Source organism: Boleophthalmus pectinirostris, unplaced genomic scaffold (genome assembly GCF_026225935.1).
Source record: "Boleophthalmus pectinirostris isolate CB_2022bp ecotype Guang Dong unplaced genomic scaffold, ASM2622593v1 HiC_scaffold_5, whole genome shotgun sequence".
NCBI classification, from domain to species: domain Eukaryota; kingdom Metazoa; phylum Chordata; class Actinopteri; order Gobiiformes; family Gobiidae; genus Boleophthalmus; species Boleophthalmus pectinirostris.
The window spans coordinates 1,197,878-1,222,877 of NW_026571404.1; the positions used below are offsets into that span (position 1 = coordinate 1,197,878).

Sequence of the window (25,000 nt, forward strand, 5' to 3'; positions counted from 1 at the left end):
CCGTCCCCCGTCCCTCACCCTCCTCACCGGCTCGGCTCACAGAATCTCGGTGAAGCTCCAGAAATCCACCAAGTCCCAGTCCACCCAGACCGACCCAGTCTGGACCGAGAACCACACCTTCCCCAAACCCAAGGCCCGCAGGAGGGGGCGGGGCCGGGGGAGAGGGGCGGGGACAGGGGGGAGAGAAAGACCAGCGGGACCCGGGCGGACGAGAAGGTGAGAGTGAAGAAGTGAAGACCTCAGAGCAGAACTGTGTTTTACTCAAATCAAACTGAACAGAGAAGAACTGAGACTTTAAAAACACAGAGGAGCACTTCTGAGCGACCACCTGATGATGTCACTGTGTGGACCACGGTGTTGTTGTATTTGACTTGAGTCTGACGGGTTTAAAGGAGCAGAGCAGGTCCAGACCAGAGACCAGACCAGACCAGAGACCAGAGACCAGAGGACCAGAGACCAGACCAGACCAGAGACCAGAGACCAGAGACCAGACCAGACCAGAGACCAGACCAGAGACCAGAGACCAGACCAGAGACCAGACCAGACCAGACCAGACCAGACCAGACCAGAGACCAGAGAGACCAGACCAGACCAGAGACCAGACCAGACCAGACCAGACCAGAGACCAGACCAGACCAGAGACCAGAGACCAGAGACCAGACCAGACCAGACCAGACCAGACCAGACCAGACCAGACCGGGTCAGATGCAGGTTTGTGTTTCTGAAGAGAACGACGCTCTGTGGAAGCAACAAACAGAACCTGGACCAGGACTAAACCAGGACTAAACCAGGACTGGACCAGGACTGGACCAGGACTGGACCAGGACTAAACAGGACTGGACCAGGACTAAACCAGGACTGGACCAGGACTGGACCAGGTCTCGTTTGAAGAATGAGATGATTATTTTAGAGGGAAAGTTTAAGTGTCTCTGTGATGTATTTATTCTGTATTTTTAATAAAATCTTTCTTCTTGACTCAGTTTTTTTCTAAATTTGTTGTTTTTCAGGGGTCTTAAACCAGGTCTAAACCAGGTTCAAATCAGACTCAGGACTAAACCAGGTCTAAACCAGGTCTAAACCAGGACTAAACCAGGTCTAAATCAGACTAAACCAGGTCTAAATCAGGACTAAACCAGGTCTAAATCAGAACTAAACCAGGTCTAAATCAGAACTAAACCAGGACTAAACCAGGTCTAGACCAGGTCTAAATCAGGACTAAACCAGGTCTAGACCAGGTCTAAACCAGGTCTAAATCAGGACTAAACCAGGTCTAAATCAGAACTAAACCAGGTCTAAATCAGAACTAAACCAGGTCTAAATCAGAACTAAACCAGGACTAAACCAGGACTAAACCAGGTCTAGACCAGGTCTAAATCAGGACTAAACCAGGTCTAGACCAGTCTAAAATCACTAAAATCAGGACTAAACCAGGTCTAAACCAGGTCTAAATCAGGAACTACTAAACCAGGTCTAAAATCTAAATCAGAACTAAACCAGGACTAAACCAGGACTAACCAGGTCCAGGACTAAACCAGGTCTAGACCAGGTCTAAATCAGGACTAAAACCAGGTCTAAACCAGGACTAAACCAGGACTAAACCAGGACTAAAACCAGGACTAAACCAGGCTAAACCAGGAAAACCAGGACTAACCAGGACTAAACCAGGACTAAATCCAGGACTACTAAAAGCAGGACTAAAACCAGGACTAAACCAGGACTAAACCAGGACTAATCCAGGACTAAAAGCAGGACTAAACCATAAACCAGGACTAAACCAGGGACTAAACCAGGACTAAACCAGGACTAATCCAGGTCTAGACCAGGTTCAGACGGTGCAGGTTTGTCGGGGAACAGAGGAGGAGACGTTGGTGTAAAACGTTTCTTTTATTGAAAGCAGAACACAGATCTTTTTTTTTTTCCGTTGTAACGTGGAATGTAAAAACAAAACGAGACTCAAGAAAAGAACAAAAAACAAAAACAAACGAACTCGACGCAGAATCAGAAACTAAAAACACTTTTCAAATATTTATGACAGAAACTCCTGTGTTTTCATTTTCACAAAAACTTCAGACTCGACAGAAGAGAAAAAGAAACTCCAGAACCACAAACTCTGAGCTTCAACGTTCTAACGTCTAAATGTTCTAAAGTTCTGCTGTTGTGTTGTTGTTGTGTTGTTGTTGTGGTTGTTGTGTTGTTGTTGTTGTGTTGTTGTTGTGTTGTTGTTGTTGTTGTGTGTTGTGTTGTTGTTGTTGTTGTTGTTGTTTTGTTGTTGTTGTTGTGTTGTTGTGTTGTTGTTGTTGTTGTTGTTGTTGTTGTGTTGTTGTTGTTGTGTTGTTTTGTTGTTGTGTTGTTGTTGTTGTTGTTGTTGTTGTTGTTGTTGTTGTGTGTTGTTGTGTTGTTGTTGTTGTTGTTGTTGTTGTTGTTGTTGTTGTTGTTGTTGTTGTGTTGTTGTTGTTGTTGTTGTGTTTGTTGTTTGTTGTTGTTTGTTGTTGTGTTGTTGTTGTGTTGTTGTTGTTGTTGTGTTGTTGTTGTTGTTGTGTTGTTGTTGTGTTGTTGTTTGTTGTTGTTGTTGTGTGTTGTTGTTGTTGTTTGTTGTGTTGTTGTGTTGTTGTTGTGTTTGTTGTTGTTGTGTTGTTGTTGTTGTGTTGTTCCTGGTCACACTCAGATCTGTTCTTGTGTTTGTTTGTTTGTTTGTTTGTTTGTTACGTCTGAGTCACTCTGTTCTAAAGTTAATTTAACATTTGTGTAAAAGTTCATGAAGTAAAACTGGACCAAAGTTCCTGTTTAACCCAAACCCAGAGTTAAATGAAGGTTTAGAGAGTAAACAGATAACACTTTGTAGAGTTATCCTGATTTAACTCAACAACACACAGAGGAGTTTTATTTTCACACTTTATTTGAGTTAATTTAAGATGAAATTCAGAACAAAACTGGTTCAAACTGGTTCAAACTGGAGGGAGTTTGAAGTGCAGGAGACAAATTAACACTAAGAGAAGTTGAATTAACTTTAACCAAATCAACTCTGACAAACCCAAACTCTAACACACATTTAACTCTCAAAGAGTAAAAATAAAACAACTCTGAAATATTTCACCCGGAAATTTTCACTCTCCAGTTTTCTCCATGTGCAAAGACCGAGAACAGGAAGAGACAAATCAGGTCAAAACACAAATAATGGAACATTTCTCTAAAAAATAAAACAGAATTTAATAAATTTTCAAATTTAAACTGTATAAAACGCATTTGGTCAATTTTTACAACACAAAAGTTCAAACAGAACTTGTATTTTTTCATGTTTTGTACCGATTTAAAACATTTTTATCTTAATGAACAAATTCCTCTTTTTTCTTTTTTACAGTCTGGATTTTTAAAAAGAACTTTCTGTAAAATATTTTATAAATAAAATGGATTTTCAAACAAAAAGAAGTAAACGAAAAGAGACCAGACTGGTTCAAACTGAGGACTAAACCAGGACTAAACCAGGACTAAACCAGGACTAAACCAGGACTAAACCAGGACTAAACCAGGTTCTAACCAGGACTAAACCAGGACTAAACCAGGTCTAAACCAGGACTAAACCAGGACTAAACCAGGTCTAAACCAGGACTAAACCAGGTCTAAACCAGGACTAAACCAGGACTAAACCAGGTCTTGTGCTGAGTTCTTCTACTTTATCTACACATTTACAGAAGCGTCTGTGCGTCCATTTTCTTTTTACAACTTTTAAAAAATGGTTTCCTCTCCTCTCTCTCTCCTCTCTTCTCCTCTCTCTCCTCCTCCTCCGTCCTCCTCTCTCCTTCTCTCCTCTCCTCTCCTCCTCCTCCTCCTCTCTCCTCCTCCTCCTCCTCTCTTTCCTTCCTCTCCTCTCTCCTCCTCCTCCTCCTCCTCTCCTCCCTCCTCCTCCTCTCCTCCTCTTCCTCCTCCTCCTCCTCCTCCTCCTCCTCCTCTCTCCTCCTCCTCCTCCTCCTCTCCTCTCCTCCTCCTCCTCCTCCTCTCTCCTCCTCCTCTCCTCTCCTCTCCTCCTCCTCCTCTCCTCCTCTCTCCTCCTCCTCCTCCTCCTCCTCCTCCTCCTTCCTCCTCCTCCTCCTCCTCCTCCTCCTCCTCTCTCTCCTCCTCCTCTCTCCTCCTCCTTCTCCTCCTCCCTCTCTCCTCCTCTTCTCCTCCTCTCTCTCCTCCTCTCTCCTCCTCTCCTCCTCCTCCTCCTCCTCCTCCTCTCTCTCCTCTCTCCTCCTCCTCTCTCCTCCTCTCTCTCCTCCTCCTCCTCCTCTCTCCTCTCCTCTTCCTCCTCCTCCTCTCCTCTCCTCCTCCTCCTCCTCCTCCTCCTCTCTCTCCTCCTCCTCCTCCTCCTCTCCTCCTCCTCCTCTCTCCTCCTCCTCTCTCCTCCTCCTCTCTTCCTCCTCCTCTCCTCCTCCTCCTCCTCCTCCTCCTCTCTCCTCCTCTCCTCCTCCTCTCCTCCTCCTCCCCCCCTCCTCCTGTCGTTCACTTGCCCTCCACCTTGGCCATCTCCTGCAGATAAACCCCGATGTTCTCGGCGTCGTTCAGGAGGAAGTAGATGTTCTTGAGGCTGGTGCTGCTGGAGGAGACGAGGTGTGAGGAGATGGACCTGAGCACCAACTGAGCCGCGGTCTGCTTCGGGAACCCGTTTCTGAAACGCAAGACCCGGTTTAGTCCTGGTTCTGGTCTGGTCCTGGTCCTGTCCTGGTCTGGTCTTGGTCCTGGTCTGGGTCCTGGTCCTGGTCCTGGTCCTGGTCTTGGTCTTGGTCTTGGTCCTGGTCTGGTCCTGGTCTGGTCCTGGTTTTGGTCTGGTCTTGGTCCTGTCCTGGTGGTCTGGTCCTGGTCTTGGTCTTGGTCTGGTCTGGTCTGGTCCTGGTCTTGGTCTTGGTCTTGGTCCTGGTCCTGGTCTGGTTCTGGTCTGGTCCTGGTCCTGGTCTTGGTCCTGGTCTGGTCCGTTGTCTTGGTCTTGGTCCTTTGGTGGGTCCTGGTTTGGTCTGGTCTGGTCTGGTCTTGGTCTGGTCCTGGTCTTGGTCCTGGTCTTGGTCTGGTCCTGGTCCTGGTCTGTCTGTCCTGGTCTTGGTCTTGGCTTGGTCTTGGTCCTGGTCTTGGTCTTGGTCTGGTCCTGGTCTTGGTCCTGGTCTTGGTCTTGGTCTTGGTCCTGGTCCTGGTCTTGGTCTTGGTCCTTGGTCCTGGTCTCACCGTGCTTTCAGGAGGGAGGGAAAGGCCATGGACTTGAGTTTCTTTTCTTCTGCTGCAGATAAACAGCTCCTCACGGTTTTCTCCAGATGTTCCTCACAGCGTTCGGATCCCCACAGAGGAACGTGACAGTGAACCACGAACCGCGACGCCATCGCCGCGCTCGCCGCACTCACGCACGCTGAGAACACGCAAAAAAAAAACGCAAAAAACACGCTGAACAGAACACGAACAAACACGCAAAAAGAAACACGCAAAAAACACTGAGAACACGCAAAAACACACTGAGAACACGCAAAAAACACTGAGAAAAAACAGAAACGAACACTCTGAGAACACGCAAAAACACTCTGAGAACACTGCAAACACTGAGAACACGCAAAAAAAAACACTCTGAGAACACGCAAAAACACTCTGAGAACACGCAAAAACAAACACACGCTGAGAACACGCAAACACACTGAGAACACCAAAAACACTCTGAGAACACGCAAAAAACACGCACTGAAAACACGCAAAAACACGACAGAACACGCAAAAACACACGAGAACACGCAAAAACACGCTGAGAACACGCAAAAACACTCTGAGAACACGCAAAAACACTCTGAGAACACGCAAAAACACTCTGAGAACACGCAAAAACACACTGAGAACACGCAAAAACACACTGAGAACACGCAAAAACACACTGAGAACACGCAAAAACACACTGAGAACACGCAAAAACACTCTGAGAACACGCAAAAACACTCTGAGAACACGCAAAAACACACTGAGAACACGCAAAAACAACACGCAAAAAACACTCTGAGAACACGCAAAAACACTCTGAGAACACGCAAAAACACTCTGAGAACACGCAAAAACACACTGAGAACACGCAAAAACACACTGAGAACACGCAAAAACACACTGAGAACACGCAAAAACACTCTGAGAACACGCAAAAACACTCTGAGAACACGCAAAAACACTCTGAGAACACGCAAAAACACACTGAGAACACGCAAAAACACACTGAGAACACAAAAAAACACTCTGAGAACACGCAAAAACACACCGAGAACACGCAAAAAACACCACTGAGAACACGCAAAAACACACTGAGAACACACAAAAACACACTGAGAACACGCAAAAACACACTGAGAACACGCAAAAACACACTGAGAACACGCAAAAACACACTGAGAACACGCAAAAACACACTGAGAACACGCAAAAACACTCTGAGAACACGCAAAAACACACTGAGAACACGCAAAACAAAAACAAAAACACTGAGCAAAAACAAAACACGCAAAAACACTGAGAACACGCAAAAACACTCTGAGAACACGCAAAAACACACTGAGAACACGCAAAAACACACAAGAACACGCAAAAACACACCGAGAACACAAAAAAACACTCTGAGAACACGCAAAAACACACTGAGAACACGCAAAAACACAGAACAGGACAGACAAACAGCAGACAGGTACAGACACAGACAGGTGCAGACAGGTGCAGACAGGAGCAGACAGGAGCAGACAGGAGCAGACAGGTGCAGGACAGGTGCAGACAGGTGCAGGCAGGTGCAGGCAGCAGACAGGAGCAGAAACGGCCTTTACCTGCGCCGACCTCCAGGGGGCAGTGTGATTTTCTCGCTTCTTTGACGCCGTCTACAAAGTCCCGCCCCCCGGCCTTCTCCAGAGCACTTCCTGTGGGCGGAGCAAAACTGTCACATGATCGGGTGTTAGACCTGGTTCTAGACCTGGTTTTAGACCTGGTTTTGGCCGGGTTTTAGACTTGGTTTTGGTCAGGTTTTAGACCTGGTTTTAGACCTGGTTTTGGTCTTGATTTGGACATGGTTTTGGTCTAGTTTTGAACCTGGTTTTGGTCTAGTTTTGAACCTGGTTTTGGTCTAGTTTTGGACCTAGTTTTGGTCTAGATTTGGACCTAGTTTTGGTCTAGATTTGGACCTCGTTTTGGTCTAGATTTGGACCTGGTTTTGGTCTAGATTTGGACCTAGTTTTGGTCAAGTTTTGAACCTGGTTTTGGTCTAGTTTTGGACCTAGTTTTGGTCTAGATTTGGACCTCATTTTGGTCTAGATTTGGACCTGGTTTTTGTCTAAATTTGGACCTGGTTTTGGTCTAAATTTGGACCTGGTTTTGGTCTAGTTTTGGACCTGGTTTTAGACCTGGTTTTGGTCTGGATTTGGACCTGGTTTTGGTCTAGATTTGAACCTGGTTTTGGTCTAGTTTTGAACCTGGTTTTGGTCTAGTTTTGGACCTGGTTTTGGTCTAGATTTGGACCTAGTTTTGGTCAAGTTTTGAACCTGGTTTTGGTCTAGTTTTGGACCTAGTTTTGGTCTAGATTTGGACCTCGTTTTGGTCTAGATTTGGACCTGGTTTTGGTCTAAATTTGGACCTGGTTTTGGTCTAGTTTTGGACCTGGTTTTAGACCTGGTTTTGGTCTAGATTTGGACCTAGTTTTGGTCAAGTTTTGAACCTGGTTTTGGTCTAGTTTTGGACCTAGTTTTGGTCTAGATTTGGACCTGGTTTTGGTCTAGATTTGGACCTGGTTTTGGTCTAAATTTGGACCTGGTTTTGGTCTAGTTTTGGACCTGGTTTTAGACCTGGTTTTGGTCTGGATTTGTACCTGGTTTTGGTCTAGATTTGAACCTGGTTTTGGTCTAGTTTTGAACCTGGTTTTGGTCTAGTTTTGGACCTGGTTTTGGTCTAGTTTTGGACCTGGTTTTGGTCTAGTTTTGGACCTGGTTCTGGTTTTGGACCTGGTTTTGGTCTAGATTTGGACCTGGTTTTGGTCTAGTTTTGGACCTGGTTTTGGACCTGGTTTTGGTCTAGTTTTGGACCTGGTTTTGGTCTAGATTTGGACCTGGTTTTGGTCTAGTTTTGGACCTGGTTTTGGACCTGGTTTTGGTCTAGTTTTGGGCCTGGTTTTGGTCTAGTTTTGGACCTGGTTTTGGACCTGGTTTTGGTCTAGTTTTGGGCCTGGTTTTGGTTTTTGGACCTGGTTTTGGACCTGGTTTTGGTCTAGTTTTGGTGGTTTTGGACCTGGTTTTGGTCTGGTTTTGGACCTGGTTTTGGTCTGGTCCTCACCCACAGGGTCCCTCAGGTCCAGGTCGGCGTTGGTCGGGTTCACGATGGCGTCCACTTTGACGGAGCCGAGTTTCCCGAGGTCGATCTCTGTGAGCGACAACTGCAACAACAACCAGATTTAAGCAGGATGCCCTCCCACCTTCAGTCCTGCTTCAGTCCTGGTTCAGTCCTGGTTCAGTCTTAGTTCAGTCCTGGTTTAGTCTCGGTCTCGTACCTTCTGTCCCAGGAACAGGGTCTTGGCTGACAGGATGGTGAAACCTTCTCCCAGTTCTTCTTCTTGTGTTGAATTTGGTTCTGATTCTTTCTCTGCGTCCTGGTTCTGAAACAAACCACAGCAGGTCTGAGCCAGGACCCTCCTCCAGACCCTCCTCCAGACCCTCCTCCAGGACCCTCTCCTCCAGACCCTCCTCCAGACCCTCCTCCTCCAGACCCTCCTCCAGACCCTCCTCCAGACCCTCCTCCAGACCCTCCTCCAGACCCTCCTCCAGACCCTCCTCCTCCAGACCCCCAGACCCTCCTCCTCCAGACCCTCCTCCTCCAGACCCTCTCCAACCCTCCTCCAGACCCCTCCTCCTCCAGACCCAGACCCTCCTCCAGACCTCCTCCAGACTCCTCCAGACCCTCCTCCAGAGACCCTCCTCCAGACCCTCCTCCAGACTCCTCCAGACTCCAGACCCCCTCCAGACCTCCTCCTCCAGACCCTCCTCCAGACCCTCCTCCAGACTCCAGACCCTCCTCCAGACCCTTCCTCCTCCAGACCCTCCTCCAGACCCTCCTCCCTCCAGACCCTCCAGACCCTCCTCCAGACCCTCCTCCTCCAGACCCTCCTCCAGACCCTCCTCCTCCAGACCCTCCTCCTCCAACCCCCTCCTCCAGGACCCTCCTCCAGACCCTCCTCCAGACTCTCAGACCCAGACCCTCCTCCAGACCCCCTCCAGACCCTCCTCCAGACCCTCCTCCAGACCCTCCTCCAGACCCTCCTCCAGACCCTCCTCCAGACCCTCCAGACCCCCTCCTCCAGACCCTCCTCCAGACCTCCTCCAGACCCTCCTCCAGACCCTCCTCCTCCTCCAGAACTCCTCCAGACCTCCTCCTCCTCCAGACCCTCCTCCAGACCCTCCAGACCCTCCTCCAGACCTCCCCAGACCCTCCTCCTCCAGACCCCCTCCAGACCCTCCTCCAGACCCTCCTCCTCCAGGACCCTCCTCCAAACCTCCTCCAGACTCTCCAGACCCTCCAGACCCCCTCCTCCAGACCCTCCTCCTCCAGACCTCCCCCTCCAGACCCTCCAGACCCTCCAGACCCTCCAGACCCTCCAGACCCTCCAGACCCTCCTCCAGACCCTCCTCCTCCAGACCCTCCAGACTCTCCAGACCCTCCAGACCCTCCAGACCCTCCTCCTCGTCCTCCTCCCTCAGACCTTCTCTGTACCTTGGGCTTGCGTCCTCGTCGGCCTTTGCCTCTCCGGGCTTTGGAGGTCCTGGAGGTCCTGGAGGTCTTGGGGCTCTTCCTGACCCTGGTTCCCGTCTCCGGCTGCTTGTCGGCGGGCGGCGTCTCGGTTCGGGCCCTGGTGCCGCGTTTCTTGGACAGAAGCTCGGGGTGGATCCGAGGAAGAACTCCTCCGTTTGAGATGGTCACACCACGAAGGAGCTGAAGAACCAAACAGGATTTTACACGAGACAAGAGACGCCACAGGGACATTTACAGAGGAGAAGAAGTTCCTTCACATTTAGAACTTTAAACATCACTGAATTTCTCACTTTGAATTTTTTAACTCTGATAAAAGATGAATTTTAGTTGCTGAAATTTTAAGTGTTTCACATTTAAAATCTAAATTTCACCTTTTAAATATTCAGCACAAATATTTTCAAGCTTCAAATTGAACTGTCAAAATTCAACTCCAGCTCTGTTCAGAACTTCAGAACTTAGAACTTTAGAACATTAAATCTCAGAGTTTGGTCCAGGAGCTTCAGACCTGGTTGAGTCCAGACCTGGTTGAGTTCAGACCTGGTTGAGTTCAGACCTGGTTGAGTTCTTCGTCGTTGGCGACGGCGAGTTTGATGTGACGAGGAGTGATCCGCCCCTTTTTATTGTCCCGCGCCGCGTTCCCCGCCAACTCCAGGATCTCCGCTAAACACCACAAACAAGAACACGTTTAGACCTGGTTTAGACCTGGTTTCCTGGTTTAGTCCTGGTTTAGTCCTAGTTTAGTCCTGGTTTAGTCCTGGTTTAGTCCTGGTTCAGTCCGGGTCTCTCACCTGCCAGGTACTCGATGACGGCGGCCATGTAAACCGGAGCGCCGATCCCGATCCGATATTTGTGGGTGGAGTTCCGGAGGTACCGCATCATCCGGCCCACGGGGAACAGAACCCCGGCCCGCGCCGACCGAGACGTCTTCGTCAACTTCTTCTTCCCACGAGCCGACATCCTGCAGCAGCAGAACGGTGAGCCCCCTCAGGGTTCTGTTATAGTTCTACGGGTCCAGTCAGGGTTCTATTATAGTTCTATGGGTCCAGTCAAGGTTCTATTATAGTTCTACGGGTCCAGTCAAGGTTCTATTATAGTTCTACGGGTCCAGTCAGGGTTCTATTATAGTTCTACGGGTCCAGTCAAGGTTCTATTATAGTTCTATGGGTCCAGTCAAGGTTCTATTATAGTCCTACGGGTCCAGTCAAGGTTCTATTATAGTTCTATGGGTCCAGTCAAGGTTCTATTATAGTTCTATGGGTCCAGTCAAGGTTCTATTATAGTTCTACGGGTCCAGTCAAGGTTCTATTATAGTTCTACGGGTCCAGTCAAGGTTCTATTATAGTTCTACGGGTCCAGTCAAGGTTCTATTATAGTCTACGGTTCCAGTCAGGGTTCTATTATAGTTCTATGGGTCCAGTCAGGGTTCTATTATAGTTCTATGGGTCCAGTCAGGGTTCTATTATAGTTATTCCAGTTCAGTTCTATTATAGTTCTATGGGTCAGTCAAGTTCTAGTTGGGTCCAGTCAGGGTTCTATTATAGTTCTACGGGTCCAGTCAAGGTTCTATTATAGTTCTATGGGTCCAGTCAAGGTTCGGTGCCATAAAATAGTGTCGATATTCTGTTTTTTTGGGGGTTTTTTTCTGACGCGATTTATTGAGCTTTTAATAACATGACCGACCTGTCTGTGTGTCTGCTTCTAAACCAGGACCAGTCTGTCCAGAGTCCAGACCTGGTTTAGACCTGGTTTAGACCTGGTATAGTCTTGGTGTAGTCCAGGTTTAGTCCAGTTTTAGTCCTGGTTTAGTCCAGGTTTAGTCCTGGTTAGTCCTGGTTTAGTCCTGGTTTAGTCCTGGTGTAGTCCAGGTTTAGTCCCGTTTAGTCCAGTCCTGGTGTAGTCCAGGTTTAGTCCATTTTAGTCCTGGTCTAGTCCTGGTGTAGTCCTGGTTTAGTCCAGTTTTAGTCCTGGTGTAGTCCAGGTTTAGTCCAGTTTTAGTCCTGGTTTAGTCCTGGTGTAGTCCTGGTGTAGTCCAGTTTTAGTCCTGGTTTAGTCCAGTTTTAGTCCTGGTCTAGTCCTTGTGTAGTCCAGGTTTAGTCCAGTTTTAGTCCTGGTTTAGTCCTGGTGTAGTCCTGGTGTAGTCCAGTTTTAGTCCTGGTTTAGTCCAGTTTTAGTCCTGGTTTAGTTCTTGTTTTTTCAGCTCCGCTGGAGAAAGCTGTGTGCGCATGCGCAGTGTAAACTCGTTGAAAACGTGACGTGCTTCTGATTCTCGCCTCCAATCGACGCGTTTCCAAAGCCGCGTGCGCTGTGCACGCGCACACCGCGCTCGCGTATCCGCGTTACGTGCACGTTACGTGCACAAACTAAATCCGGTCCAGTTCGGTCCGAGCCGAGCCCCGCGCGGCCCGTGTCCGCGCGCCGCTCCCCGGAGCCTCCGCCGCGGCCGTGAGCGCGCTCCGCCCGCGGGGACGCGACCCCGGCCGCGGAGACTTACCTGCGGGCCTCGTGCGCGTGGCTCCTGCGGGCTGTGCGTGTTTGTTTGCGGTGTTTTTGCGGTGATCGCGCGGGAAACGCGGATGTGAGGTCAGGCTCACGCGCGGCACAGAAGCGACAGCGGCGCTACTGATGCTGCAAAGGAACAAATCCAGAAGAAGAAGAAACGCCCCCAAAGACCGCGAGCCCCGCACGAGCCCCGCACGAGCCCCGCACCGATATATACACACAAATATATACACATATACACACACATATGTACACACACACACACACACACACACACATATATATATTATATATATATATATGTATATATATGTATATATGTACACGCTGTTTTTATACTTGTACATGCGCGCGCACGTGCGGACGGACACGAGCGGACTCCGAGTCAGACTCAGACTCGGTGTTTGTTCTTGTTCTGTGAGATTAGAACCGGTTTATACTCTGGGGTTCAGTCCTGCATGGTCCTGGTTCAGTCCTGGTTTAGTCCTGGTTCAGTCCTGGTTTAGTTCTGGTTCAGTCCTGGTTTAGTTCTGGTTTAGTTCTGGTTAGTCCTGGTTTAGTTCAGTCGTGGTTTAGTCCTGGTTTAGTCCTGGTTTAGTCCTGGTTTAGTTCTGGTTTAGTCCTGGTTTAGTTCTGGTTTAGTCTGGTTTAGTTCTGGTTTAGTTCTGGTTTAGTTCTCACATTCACACTGGTCAAACTCACCAAACTTCTTTGAACAGAAAACAGTGTTAAATTCAGATGCAGATTCACACATAATATAAATATAAATATAAATATAAATATAAAATAATAATATTACAATAATCTCAATCAAGAGTCTGTTGGTGCAGTTCCACTGTGGGCCACCAGGGGGCAGCACGAGCTTGGTCTGGTTTCATTAGATGATTTAAAGATGTACTGTGGAACTTTTCTGGTGGAGGAACCACAGGGACGAACTCATGTGAACTTTAACCCATGTCTAATGTTCTACTGTCTACTGTTCTACTGTTCTATGTTCTATCTAATTTTCTACTGTAATGTTCTAATGTTCTACTGTTTCTACTGTTCTACTGTTCTACTTCTACTGTTCTATGTCTACTGTTCTAATGTTCTAATGTTCTACTGTTCTAATGTTCTACTGTTCTAAATGTTCTACTGGTTCTAACTGTTCTACTGTTCTACTGTTCTAATGTTCTACTGTTCTACTGTCTACTGTTCTAAATGTTCTAACTGTTCTACTGTTCTAATGTTCTACTGTTCTACTGTCTACTGTTCTACTGTCCTAATGTTCTACTGTTCTACTGTTTCTACTGTTCTATGTTCTACTGTTCTAATGTTCTACTGTTCTACTGTTCTTGTTCTAATGTTCTAATGTTCTAATGTTCTACTGTTCTAATGTTCTGTTCTAATGTTCTACTGTTTCTAATGTTCTACTGTTTCTATGTTCTACTGTCCTATGTTTTACTGTTCTAATGTTCTAATGTTCTAATGTTCTACTGTCCTAATGTTCTACTGTCCTAATGTTCTACTGTTCTACTGTTCTACTGTCCTAATGTTCTACTGTTCTGTTCTACTGTTCTAATGTTCTAACTGTCCTAATGTTCTACTGTTCTAATGTTCTACTGTTCTAATGTTCTACTGTGCTAATGTTCTAATGTTCTACTGTTCTACCGTTCTACTGTTCTAATGTTCTACTGTCCTACTGTTCTACTGTTCTAATGTTCTACTGTTCTAATGTTCTACTGTTCTACTGTTCTACTGTTCTACTGTCCTAATGTTTTACTGTTCTAATGTTCTACTGTTCTAATGTTCTACTGTCCTAATGTTCTACTGTCCTAATGTTCTTCTGTTCTACTGTTCTAATGTTCTACTGTTCTAATGTTCTACTGTTCTACTGTTCTACTGTTTTCTATGTTTTGTTTCTTTGTTCTAGTCTGTTCAAACTCCTGTTACTTAACTGTTCAAACATTCTAATGTCTACTATACTACTTTCTACTGTACAACAACTGTTACTATTACCCTACTATACTATACTACTTTACTACTACTACTACTATTACATTACACTTATTATTAATTATACTATTAATACTACTTACTACTAATTTAATACTACTATTAGTGTTAAACTGTAATGAATTAATTGAAGTCAGGTGTGTAAGTGTCAAGATGTAGATGTAGATGTAGATGTAGGATGTAGTGTAGTGTAGATGTAGATGTAGTGTAATGTATGTAGTGTAATGTAATGTATGTAGGTGTGTGATGTAAGTGTAGATGTAGGTGTAGAGGTAGGGTGTAGTAGTGTATGTAATGTAGATGTAGATGTAGTAGGTGTAGAGTGTAAGTGTAGATGTAGGATGTAGGTGAGGTGTAGAGTGTAATGTAGATGTAGTGTAGTGTATGTATGTAGATGTAGTGTAGGTGTAGGTGTAGATGTAGATGTAGATGTAGTAGTGTAGGTGTAGATGTAGGTGTAGATGTAGGTGTAGATGTAGGTGTAGGTGTAGGTGTAGATGTAGGTGTAGATGTAGATGTAGGTGTAGATGTAGATGTAGTGTAGTGTAGATGTAGGTGTAGATGTAGGTGTATGTAGATGTAAGTGTAAGGTGTAGGTGTAGATGTAGGTGTAGGTGTAGATGTAGATGTAGGTGTAGATGTAAGTGTAGAGTGTAGATGTAGATGTAGTGTAGATGTAGAGTGTAGATGTATGTAGTGTAGTAGGTGTAGAGTAGATGTAGATGTAGTGTAGTGTAGATGTAGGTGTATGTAGATGTAGTGTAGTGTATGTGTAGTAGTGTAGATGTAGATGTAGGTGTAGTGTGTAGATGTAGATGTATGTAGTGTAGATGTAGAATGTAGATGTAGATGTAGTATGTAGATGTAGATGTAGGTGTAGGTGTAGATGTAGATGTAAGTGTAGATGTAGTGTATGTAGGTGTAGATGTAGATGTAGTAGATGTAGATGTAGGTGTAGATGTAGATGTAGGTGTAGATGTAGGTGTAGATGTAGGTGTAGATGTAGATGTAGTGTAGATGTAGTGTAGATGTAGATGTAGGTGTAGATGTAGGTGTAGATGTAGATGTAGGTGTAGATGTAGGTGTAGATGTAGGTGTAGATGTAGATGTAGGTGTAGGTAGTGTAGATGTAGGTGTAGATGTATGTAGATGTAGGTGTAGATGTAGGTGTAGATGTAGGTGTAGATGTAGATGTAGATGTAGGTGTAGATGTAGATGTAGATGTAGGTGTAGGTGTAGATGTAAGTGTAGATGTAGATGTAGGTGTAGATGTAGAGTATGTAGTGTAGATGTAAGGTGTGTAGATGTAGATGTTAGGTGTAGATGTAAGTGTAGATGTAGATGTGTAGTAGATGTAGGTGTAGATGTTGTAGTGTAGATGTAGATGTAGATGTGTAGATGTAGATGTAGGTGTATGTAGATGTAGTGTAGATGTAGGATGTAGGATGTAGGTTGTAGGTGTAGTGTAGATGTAGGTGTAGATGTAGGTGTAGATGTAGGTGTAGATGTAGGTGTAGGTGTAGATGTAGTGTAGATGTAGGTGTAGTAGTGTAGAGATGTAGTAGGTGTATGTATGTAGATGTAGGTGTAGATGTAGGTGTAGATGTAAGTGTAGATGTAGATGTAGGTGTAGATGTAGGTGTAGATGTAGTGTAGATGTAGATGTAGGTGTAGATGTAGATGTATGTAGTGTAGATGTAGGATGTAGGTGTAGTAGATGTAGATGTAGATGTAAGTGTAGATGTAGATGTAGGTGTAGATGTAGTGTAGATGTAGATGTAGGAGTGTAGATGTAGGTGTAAGTGTAGATGTAGAGGTGTAGATGTAGATGTAGATGTAGGTGTAGATGTAAGTGTAGATGTAAGTGTAGATGTAGATGTAGGTGTAGATGTAGATGTAGATGTAGATGTAGATGTAGATGTAGAGTGTAGATGTAGATGTAGATGTAGATGTAGATGTAGGTGTAGATGTATGTAGTGTAGTGTAGATGTAGGTGTAGATGTAGATGTAGATGTAGATGTAGATGTAGATGTAGGATGTAGATGTAAGTGTAGATGTAAGTGTAGATGTAGATGTAGGTGTAGGTGTAGATGTAAGTAGTGTAGATGTAGAGATGTAGATGTAGTGTAGGGTGTAGATGTAGTAGATGTAGATGTAGTGTAGATGTAGGTGTAGATGTAGATGTAGATGTAAGTGTAGATGTAGATGTAGGTGTAGATGTAGTGTAGATGTAGATGTAGTAGAGTAGTGTAGATGTAGGTGTAGGTGTAGGTGTAGATGTGAGTGTAGATGTAGATGTAAGTGTAGGTGTAGATGTAGATGTAGTGTAGATGTGTATGTATGTAGATGTAGTGTAGATGTAGTGTGTAGATGTAGTAAGTGTAGATGTAAGTGTAGATGTATGTAGATGTAGATGTAGGATGTAGTAGGTGTAGTGTAGGTGTAGATGTAGATGTAGATGTAGATGTAGAGTGTAGGTGTAAGTGTAGATGTAGTGTAGTGTAGATGTAGATGTAGAGTGTAGATGTAGTGGTGTAGATGTAGTGATGTAGATGTATGTAGATGTATGAGTGTAGATGTAAGTGTAGAGTGTAGTGTAGATGTAGGTGTAGATGTAGGTGTAGATGTAGTGTAGTGTAGATGTAAGTGTAGATGTAGATGTAGATGTAGATGTAGATGTAGTGTAGATGTAGGTGTAGATGTAGATGTAGGTGTAGATGTAGATGTAGGTGTAGGTGTAGATGTAAGTGTAGATGTATGTAGTGTAGATGTAGATGTAGGTGTAGATGTAAGTGTAGATGTAGGTGTAGATGTAGGTGTAGATGTATGTAGGTGTAGATGTAGAGTGTAGATGTAGATGTAGGTATGTAGATGTAGGTGTAGATGTAGATGTAGATGTAGATGTAGTGTAGAGGTGTATGTAGTGTAGATGTAGATGTATGTAGTGTAGATGTATGTAGATGTAAGTAGATGTAGATGTAGTAGTGTAGTGTAGATGTAGTAGTGTAAGATGTAGTGAGGTGTAGATGTAGGTGTAGATGTAGGTGTAGATGTAGATGTAGATGTAGAGTGTAGATGTAGGTGTAGATGTAGGATGTAGATGTAGGTGTAGGTGTAGATGTAGATGTAGGTGTAGATGTATGTAGGTGTAGATGTAGATGTAGTGTAGATGTAGATGTAGGTGTAGATGTAGATGTAGATGTAGATGTAGATGTAGATGTAGATGTAGATGTAGATGTAAGATGTAGATGTAGTAGGTGTAGATGTAGATGTAGTAGATGTAGTGTAGATGTAGGATGTAGATGTAGATGTAGGTGTAGATGTAGGTGTAGATGTAGATGTAGGTGTAGATGTAGATGTAGAGTGTAGATGTAGATGTAGGTGTAGATGTAGGTGTAGATGTAGATGTAGATGTAGATGTAGAGTGTAGATGTGTAGATGTAGGTGTAGGTGTAGATGTATGTAGATGTAGATGTAGGATGTAGGTGTAGATGTATGTAGTGTAGATGTAGATGTAGATGTAGATGTAGGTGTAGATGTATGTAGATGTAGATGTAGGTGTAGATGTAGATGTAGGTGTAGATGTAGATGTAGATGTATGTAGTGTATGTAGTGTAGATGTAGGTGTAGGTGTAGATGTAGTGTGTAGATGTAGATGTAGATGTAGATGTAGGTGTAGATGTAGATGTAGATGTAGGTGTAGATGTAGGTGTAGATGTAGATGTAGGTGTAGATGTAGATGTAGATGTAGTAGGTGTAGATGTAGATGTAGGTGTAGATGTAGATGTAGGTGTAGATGTAGGTGTAGATGTAGATGTAGAGCTCCCCCAGTGTGAGTCACTGCAGACTCCAGACTTTCAGTTCGTCTTCACAAACTCAGGACAAAGTTAATTCAGCCTCATTAACTCTGAGCTCAGTTGTTTTTCTGTTGTGTTGTGCGTCGTTATGTTGTGTCGTTGTGTAGTGTTGCGTTGTTGTGTTGCGTTGTTTTTTTGTGTTCTTGTGTTGCGTTGGGGTTAATGACCTTGTTTGCGTCCTGATTGGTCCACAGGGACGTCATTACCTCGTCTCTCTGTGGACATGTGACCGGACGGCTGCGTCTGATTGGTCCCTGAGGTCTGAGTGTGATGAGATAAACAATGATGAAACTCCTGGAGGACGAGTGAGACCTGCTGGACCACAGACTTTAACCCAAAATGTGATCTGTTTCTGATGAAGTTCAGGTTTAGGACAAGAAGTGACCTGAAGTTGAACCCTGAGCCTCTGGTCACGGGTTCAGAGACTTGAGTCACTATTTTTTGAGACTTGACTTGATAAAATGGACAAAGATTTGGGACTCGACTCGGACTTGAGGCCTGCGACTTGGGACTTGACTCGGACTTGAGGCCTGCGACTTGGGACTCGACTCGGACTTGAGGCCTGCGACTTGGGACTCGACTCGGACTTGAGGCCTGCGCCTTGGGACTCGACTCAGACTTGAGACCTGCGACTTGGGACTCGACTCGGACTTGAGGCCTGTGACTCGGGACTCGACTTGGACTTGAGGCCTGCGACTTGGGACTCGACTTGGACTTGAGGCCTGCGACTGGGGACTCGACTCGGACTTGAGGCCTGTGACTCGGGACTCGACTCGGACTTGAGGCCTGCGACTTGAGGTGACTTGATGCTTCTAAAAAAGTTATGTTTTTATAAAATACTTTTCTCTTCAGTTGATAAATGCGACGCTGAATTTTACAGAAACAAACTGGAACATTTCCCCACACTTTGGTTTGTACTTTGGACGGACCTGAAGTACTGCGATACTCAAAAGTACTACAGTAATACACAGTAATATAAAGTACAACAGAGTAAAACAGGGAACTACACAGAACCTGATTCTTCCCTTTCAGTTCAAAAACGACAAAAAAACTGTTATGAAACATTTTAAATCTTTCTTCTTTCTGTTCTGACGTCGTGATTCACTCACATTTTGTTAAAACATTTAAAAGTTTCATGACTCTGATGCCTCCACGACTCGATGGATGAACGACTTTTAAAACGGAAAAATAACGTTTCTACAACTTTTATATAAACACTCATATATAAATATAAATATATACACACCGTGACTTTTTAAGAACAATTTAGATTCAAATTCATTTAAACTGCAAAAATCGAAGCTCTGTTTGGTTTAAAGATTTGAAATGACTTGAAGCTCAACGCAGACGACTTGGACTTGACTTGGACTTATGGGCCAGTGACTCGACACTTGACTTGGACTTGAGGTCAAAGACTTGAGACTCGCAAAACGACGACTTGCTTAAATTTATCAGAAAATGAGTAAAAGTCGTAAAATGTCGTGTCCAGGCAGAAGATGAATTTACTGGACAAGTTCTTCAGATACTCGACCTCCAGACGAGAGTGAAGCGTCTCAGAACGAGTGAGTCGACCATAAATCTGAAAACACGACGAAGAACCTGATCGAAGGTTTAAAATCTTGACCAGACCAGAGAAATGTTCAGTGTAGATGTTAAACGTCCCTCAGAGTCTTTGATTTGTCGACCTGCAGGAGGCTCGAGAAACTCCAGAGAATCAAACCACAAACGTCGGTCATGTTGTCGTCTTGGTTGACTCTGTTGGGCTGGTGTTTCTTCTGGTGTTTCTTCTGGTGTTTCTTCTGGTGTTTCTTCTGGAAGGTCTCCTGAGGGCCACAGCTGCTGTTTGGTCGCTGATGAGACTCAGAGTGTTTCTTCTGGAAGGTTTTCTCTCACATTTGGTGTAGAAGTTCTCAGCAGCTCAAAGATCCAGACCAAGAAAAAACCCAACAGTTCATCTGCGACTCCTTCACGTCCTGTGGTCACGATGGGAAATACCAAAAACCAACATCAGAATGAATCAGAACATGAACACGACTCACTCACGTCGCCATTTTCACTGGAAAACTGGAAGATTTTTATGATCAAAATGAGATAAATTTTGACCTTTCAACACGACGGAGAAAAGTGAAAATGTGAACGTGACGGGGAAGAACTAAACCCTAAACACTAAATGTGTTTCTGTTACATTTTCTCTGTCGTCGTTAGTTGTTTAGTTTGTCACCATTTACACTTATTATTGAAATAAATACAATAAATAATAAAATATAAATAAAATTAAATGAAATATTAAAACTGTTTTACCCAAATAACAGATCTGGATAAACTCTGAGTCCAAGTTTCACTAGAACAAAAACACAAAACACTCTTGTAATTTCAATTTCATAAGTTGAAAGTTTCATTTTTCCCACGGCCCGTGAAGGCAGCAGGACACTTCAACAAACAGTTTATTAAAATAAGAGGAAAATATAAACTATAATAATAAATTCTAAATAAGACTTCAGGGAAATGTACTTTATTCTGCAGTTCACACAAACAACCAGCAGGTGGAGACAAAGTTCCTCTGACCTGAACTTTGAATTCAGTTTTTAACTCCTGTTTATTCTTCAAACTTTAAACTTTTAAACAACAATTTTATGGTTTATTCTGTGTCACTTCTCAAATATTTAAATAATTAATCTTTCTTCTTTCTTCTTTTTTTAACTCCTGCAGTAAAAACTCGTCTCAGGATCGTTGGTCTGAGGCCTCGTTTGTTCTCAGTGTCAGGATGTTCTGTGACTTTAAACTCATGTATCTTCTGTTAGACTGACAGTGATGTGGCTCGTGGCTCGTGGCTCGTGGCTCGTGGCTCGTGGCTCGTGGCTCGTGGCTCGCCTCTGCACAGAGCTGACCACAGGTAAAAGTCTCTGTTGTTTGGATCGACACAATCGTCTGACGTCAGTGTTTGGAGGATTTCGTTTAAATAAAGAGTTTTGTTGTGTTTGTTTTTGTCTCTTCGTCTCTGGGACGTTGGACGAGTTTGGCCTCAGAGCTTCGTCTGGTTTCTATGGTAACAGTTATGGAATTTCTCAGTGTGATGTCATGATTTACAACCAGGAAGACAAATCTGAAATCTAAAAAAATGGCCAAACTTGGAAAAAATCCTCACTTTTTTTTTTTTTTTTTTCCCTAAATCCTAAATAAAATGATTTGAAGTGTTTCAGTCAAACGACCTCCAGCTGCTCAGACGACCTTTGGTGTTTCAGGATTTCCATCAGGTTTGGGCAGTTGTTTTTTTTATGGAGCCACATAAAAAACAGAAAATATTGTGGAGCCAAAAGGTTGAACTCAATTCTGCAGAATATTGATTGTATTTCTTTATAAAAATCAGTGAATGTGTTTGTTGTGTCGCTGCTCAGACTCAAGAAGAGTTTATGTTTGACTCATGAAAACGTGAAGCTGCCAAACAAAAAACATCATTTAAAAAACATCTTTAAAATCAAATCCGAGCAGTTTTAGTCCAGACATGGACCAGGGAAAACGATCAAATCAGTTTGAGTTGAAACGAGTCGATCAGAGTCGACTGAAGGACTGAATAAAACGATTGACAAACTAAAGTTGGTCATGTGATCGACTGTGAGCTTTTGTCACAGTGAGGGACAGATAATACTCCCTACACCAGGTGTGTCCAAACTATGGCCCGTGGGCCAAATGCGGCCCTCAGACAAACTTTTCTTGGCCCTCAGGCTTCCAGGTGAATTGGCCCAAATGACCTGCATCAATTAAAAATTCACTTTTTACTGCAAGTTTTTTGAAAATCTACCTTGATAAAGTGAAGATTTAAATATTTAGTGTTTGAGTCTGTAGTAAAAGTCCACGGCCTCGATCGGCCTCTGCTTCGTCTGTGTTTACATATGTGGCCCTTGATGAAAACGTTTGGACCCCCTGGTTTACACCGTCCTGTCAATCATCTTATTGTTGCGTTGGACCTATCGAATAAATCTGTGATTTTATATTTTATTTTGTATCTTTCTATTTTATTTTGACTTGTACATTTACATTTATATAATTATTTCTTTATGTCACGTGTCTGTTGTTGTTGTTTTTTTGCTTCTTATTTAGAATTTATTATTGTCATTTATATTTTTACTTTTTGTTATATTTTATTGTGACTCGTGTGTTTAAATCATTTTCCTTGTGGATCAATAAAGTTTGTTTAAATCTAAGAATGTGACCCAAGCCAAACCCAAAACTGGAATAAAAACACAAATCGATTTTCTCAGATGTTTATTGGTTGTCGTGTTGTTGTTGTGGTTGTTGTTGTTGTTGTTGTGTTGTTGTTGTTGTTGTTGTTGTTGTTGTGTTGTTGTTGTTGTTGTTGTCTTTTGTTGTTGTTGTTGTGTTGTTGTCTTTTGTTGTTGTCTTGTTGTGTTGTTGTTGTCGTGTTGATTGTTGTTGTCTTGTTGTTGTCGTGTTGTTGTTGTTGTTCTTATTGTTGTTGTTGTTGTTGTTCTTATTGTTGTTGTCCTTGTTGTTGTTGTTGTTGTCGTTGTTGTTGTTGTTGTTGTTCTTATTGTTGTTGTTGTTCTTATTGTTGTTGTTCTTATTGTTGTTGTTGTTGTTATTGTTGTTGTCCTTGTTGTTGTCGTGGTTGTTGTTGTTGTTCTTATTGTTGTTGTTCTTATTGTTGTGGTTATTGTTGTTGTCCTTGTTGTTGTCGTGGTTGTTGTTCTTGTTCTTATTGTTGTCGTGGTTGTTGTTGTTGTTCTTATTGTTATTGTTGTTGTCCTTGTTGTTGTCGTGGGAGGGCATCAGGCGCAGCAGCCGCACACACTGAGCTCGGACTTTGGACAGCTTCAGGCCGTAGATTAACGGGTTGAAGAGCGGCTGGACCACGGGGAAGTAGACGGAGAGGAGCAGACGGACCACGGCCGGGACGCTCCTCAGGTCGAAGCGACTCTGCAGAACCTCGAAGAACACGCCGAACGAGAAGTTGAGGATGGAGGCCAGGTGCGGCGCGCAGGTGCTGAGCGCCTTCTGACGCGTCCGAGCGGAAGAACGGAAGCACACGGTCAGGATCCACACGTACGTCCCGAACATGAAGAGCATGGGCCCGAAGACGGTGAGCACGGTGATGAGGAGCCCGTAGATGTTGTGGAGGGAAATATCTGAACACGCCAGCTTCACCACGGAGAAGTTACTACAGAAGATCGCGGGGATGAACGAGCCGCACAGGTTTAAGGAACGAGTCAAAAGAACTAAAGTCAGAATCAAGACGAGCGAGTAAAACCACGGGAACACGACGAGGAACAGGACTTTGGAGAAGGTCATGCGCGCTCGGTACTGCAGCGGGAAGCTCACCGCCACGTATCGGTCGTACGTGATGACGGCGAGGGTCACGAACTCGATGGAACCGTACGAGTGGCCGAAGAAGATCTGGAGGAAGCAGAAGGCGAGCGTGACGGTGTGGACCTCGCGCAGGATCTGCACCAGGAGCATGGGGAACACGGCGGCGCTGCCCCACAGCTCGTTCACGAAGAGCCCACAGAGCAGAAGGTACATGGGCTCGTGGAGGCTTCGGTTCAGGCAGATCACGGCGACGAGGAGGAGGTTGGACACGATGACGAGAAGGTACATGGACAACAGGAGCAGGAAGTAGAGCCAGCGGAAAGGCCCCGGGTCGGTGAAGGCCCCCAGCGTGAAGTGAGTCACCGCGCTGGAGTTCCCCATCCTCCTCCTCACGCTCATCCACCCGAGAAGATTAAACCAGACGCCCAAACCCCATCCACCCAGAAGAACCTTCTAACTCTGGAACGATCAGGTGAGACGCTCAGATCGGGATGATTTTACAATTAATAAAACGATTAAGTCATGGCACTGTTCACGTTCAGAAGAGAAGAAGAACTGAGGAACGGAGAGGAAGGTGAGAGGAGCAGAGAAGAAGGTCAGAGGAACGGAGGTGAAGGCCAGAGGAGCAGAGGAGAAGGTGAGAGGAGCAGAAGAGAGGAACAGAGAAGAATCAAGAGGAGGGTTTAGAGGAGAAGAGCAGAGCAGAGAAGAAGGTAAGAAGGTCAGAGGAGTGGAGAGGGTTAGAGGAGCGGAGAAGAAGGTGAGAGGAGCAGAAGAGGGGAGCAGAGGAGAGGATCAGAGTAGCTGAAGAGAATCAAAAAAAGGTTTAGAGGAGCAGAAGAGCAGAGAAGACGGTGAGAGGAGCAGAGAAGAATCAAGATCAGGGTTTAGAGGAGCAGAGGAGGAGAAGAGCAGAGAAAAAGGTCAGAAGGTCAGAGGAGTGGAGAGGGTGAGAGGAGCAGAGGAACAGAGCGATTTCAAAGATCTTATAAACAAATCCAGGATTCAAAAGAAGAAGTTTTGAGCAGAACAGTTTCCGTTATGTTTCTAAAATGTTCAAAGCGTGACATTTAAGACGCTGTTCCTGATGTTCCTCATGATGTTCCTCGTGATGTTCCTCGTGGATCTGAGTAAAACGAGTCCCTCCTCAGCACAGATCTGAAGTAGAAACAGAATAAATCTACAAACTCAATCCACAAGAACTTTAACCACTGCAAACTAGTTCTGTTTTTCACCTTTTAAACGCAGGAAAAATCAGGTAGAGAAGCTTTGAAAAGACGTAAAAAAACACAAAATCAAGTTCAGTTTGAGATTTAAAACCGTTTCACACACGTCTCAGTTTGAATCTTTTCTGCTTTAAATCTTTTCTGGACACAACAGCAGGTCACGTTTCCTCCACCAACATCAAAACAGTGTCGTAAAACTCGGGTCCGGCCTCTAGACCAGTTTTTTTGAGGTCTTGGTCTCGTCTCGGACTCGAGGTCTCACACTCGACAAGTGAAAAAACAGAAACAGATTTATAAAAACATTGACATATTTGTGCTAAAATAACAAAA

The 25,000-nt window shown here is 44.5% G+C and overlaps 2 protein-coding genes across 2 annotated transcripts; both read right to left on the reverse strand.

Moving 5' to 3' along the window:
- Positions 1 to 4,479: 4,479 nt before the first annotated feature.
- LOC110158135 (core histone macro-H2A.2-like) lies at positions 4,480 to 12,380 on the reverse strand. Its single transcript, XM_055162374.1, has 9 exons — positions 12,260 to 12,380; positions 10,557 to 10,726; positions 10,322 to 10,428; positions 9,730 to 9,948; positions 8,513 to 8,617; positions 8,299 to 8,398; positions 6,807 to 6,896; positions 5,194 to 5,371; positions 4,480 to 4,645 (listed from the first exon to the last, which is right to left on the reverse strand). Exons 2-9 carry the CDS (start codon positions 10,723 to 10,725, stop codon positions 4,480 to 4,482), a joined length of 1,134 nt encoding a protein of 377 aa, XP_055018349.1. The 5' UTR covers position 10,726; positions 12,260 to 12,380.
- Positions 12,381 to 19,771: 7,391 nt separating this feature from the next.
- Positions 19,772 to 23,825, reverse strand: LOC110158151 (olfactory receptor 7C2-like). Its single transcript, XM_055162909.1, has 2 exons — positions 22,906 to 23,825; positions 19,772 to 19,955 (listed from the first exon to the last, which is right to left on the reverse strand). Exons 1-2 carry the CDS (start codon positions 23,823 to 23,825, stop codon positions 19,772 to 19,774), a joined length of 1,104 nt encoding a protein of 367 aa, XP_055018884.1.
- Between the last annotated feature and the right edge of the window lie 1,175 nt (positions 23,826 to 25,000).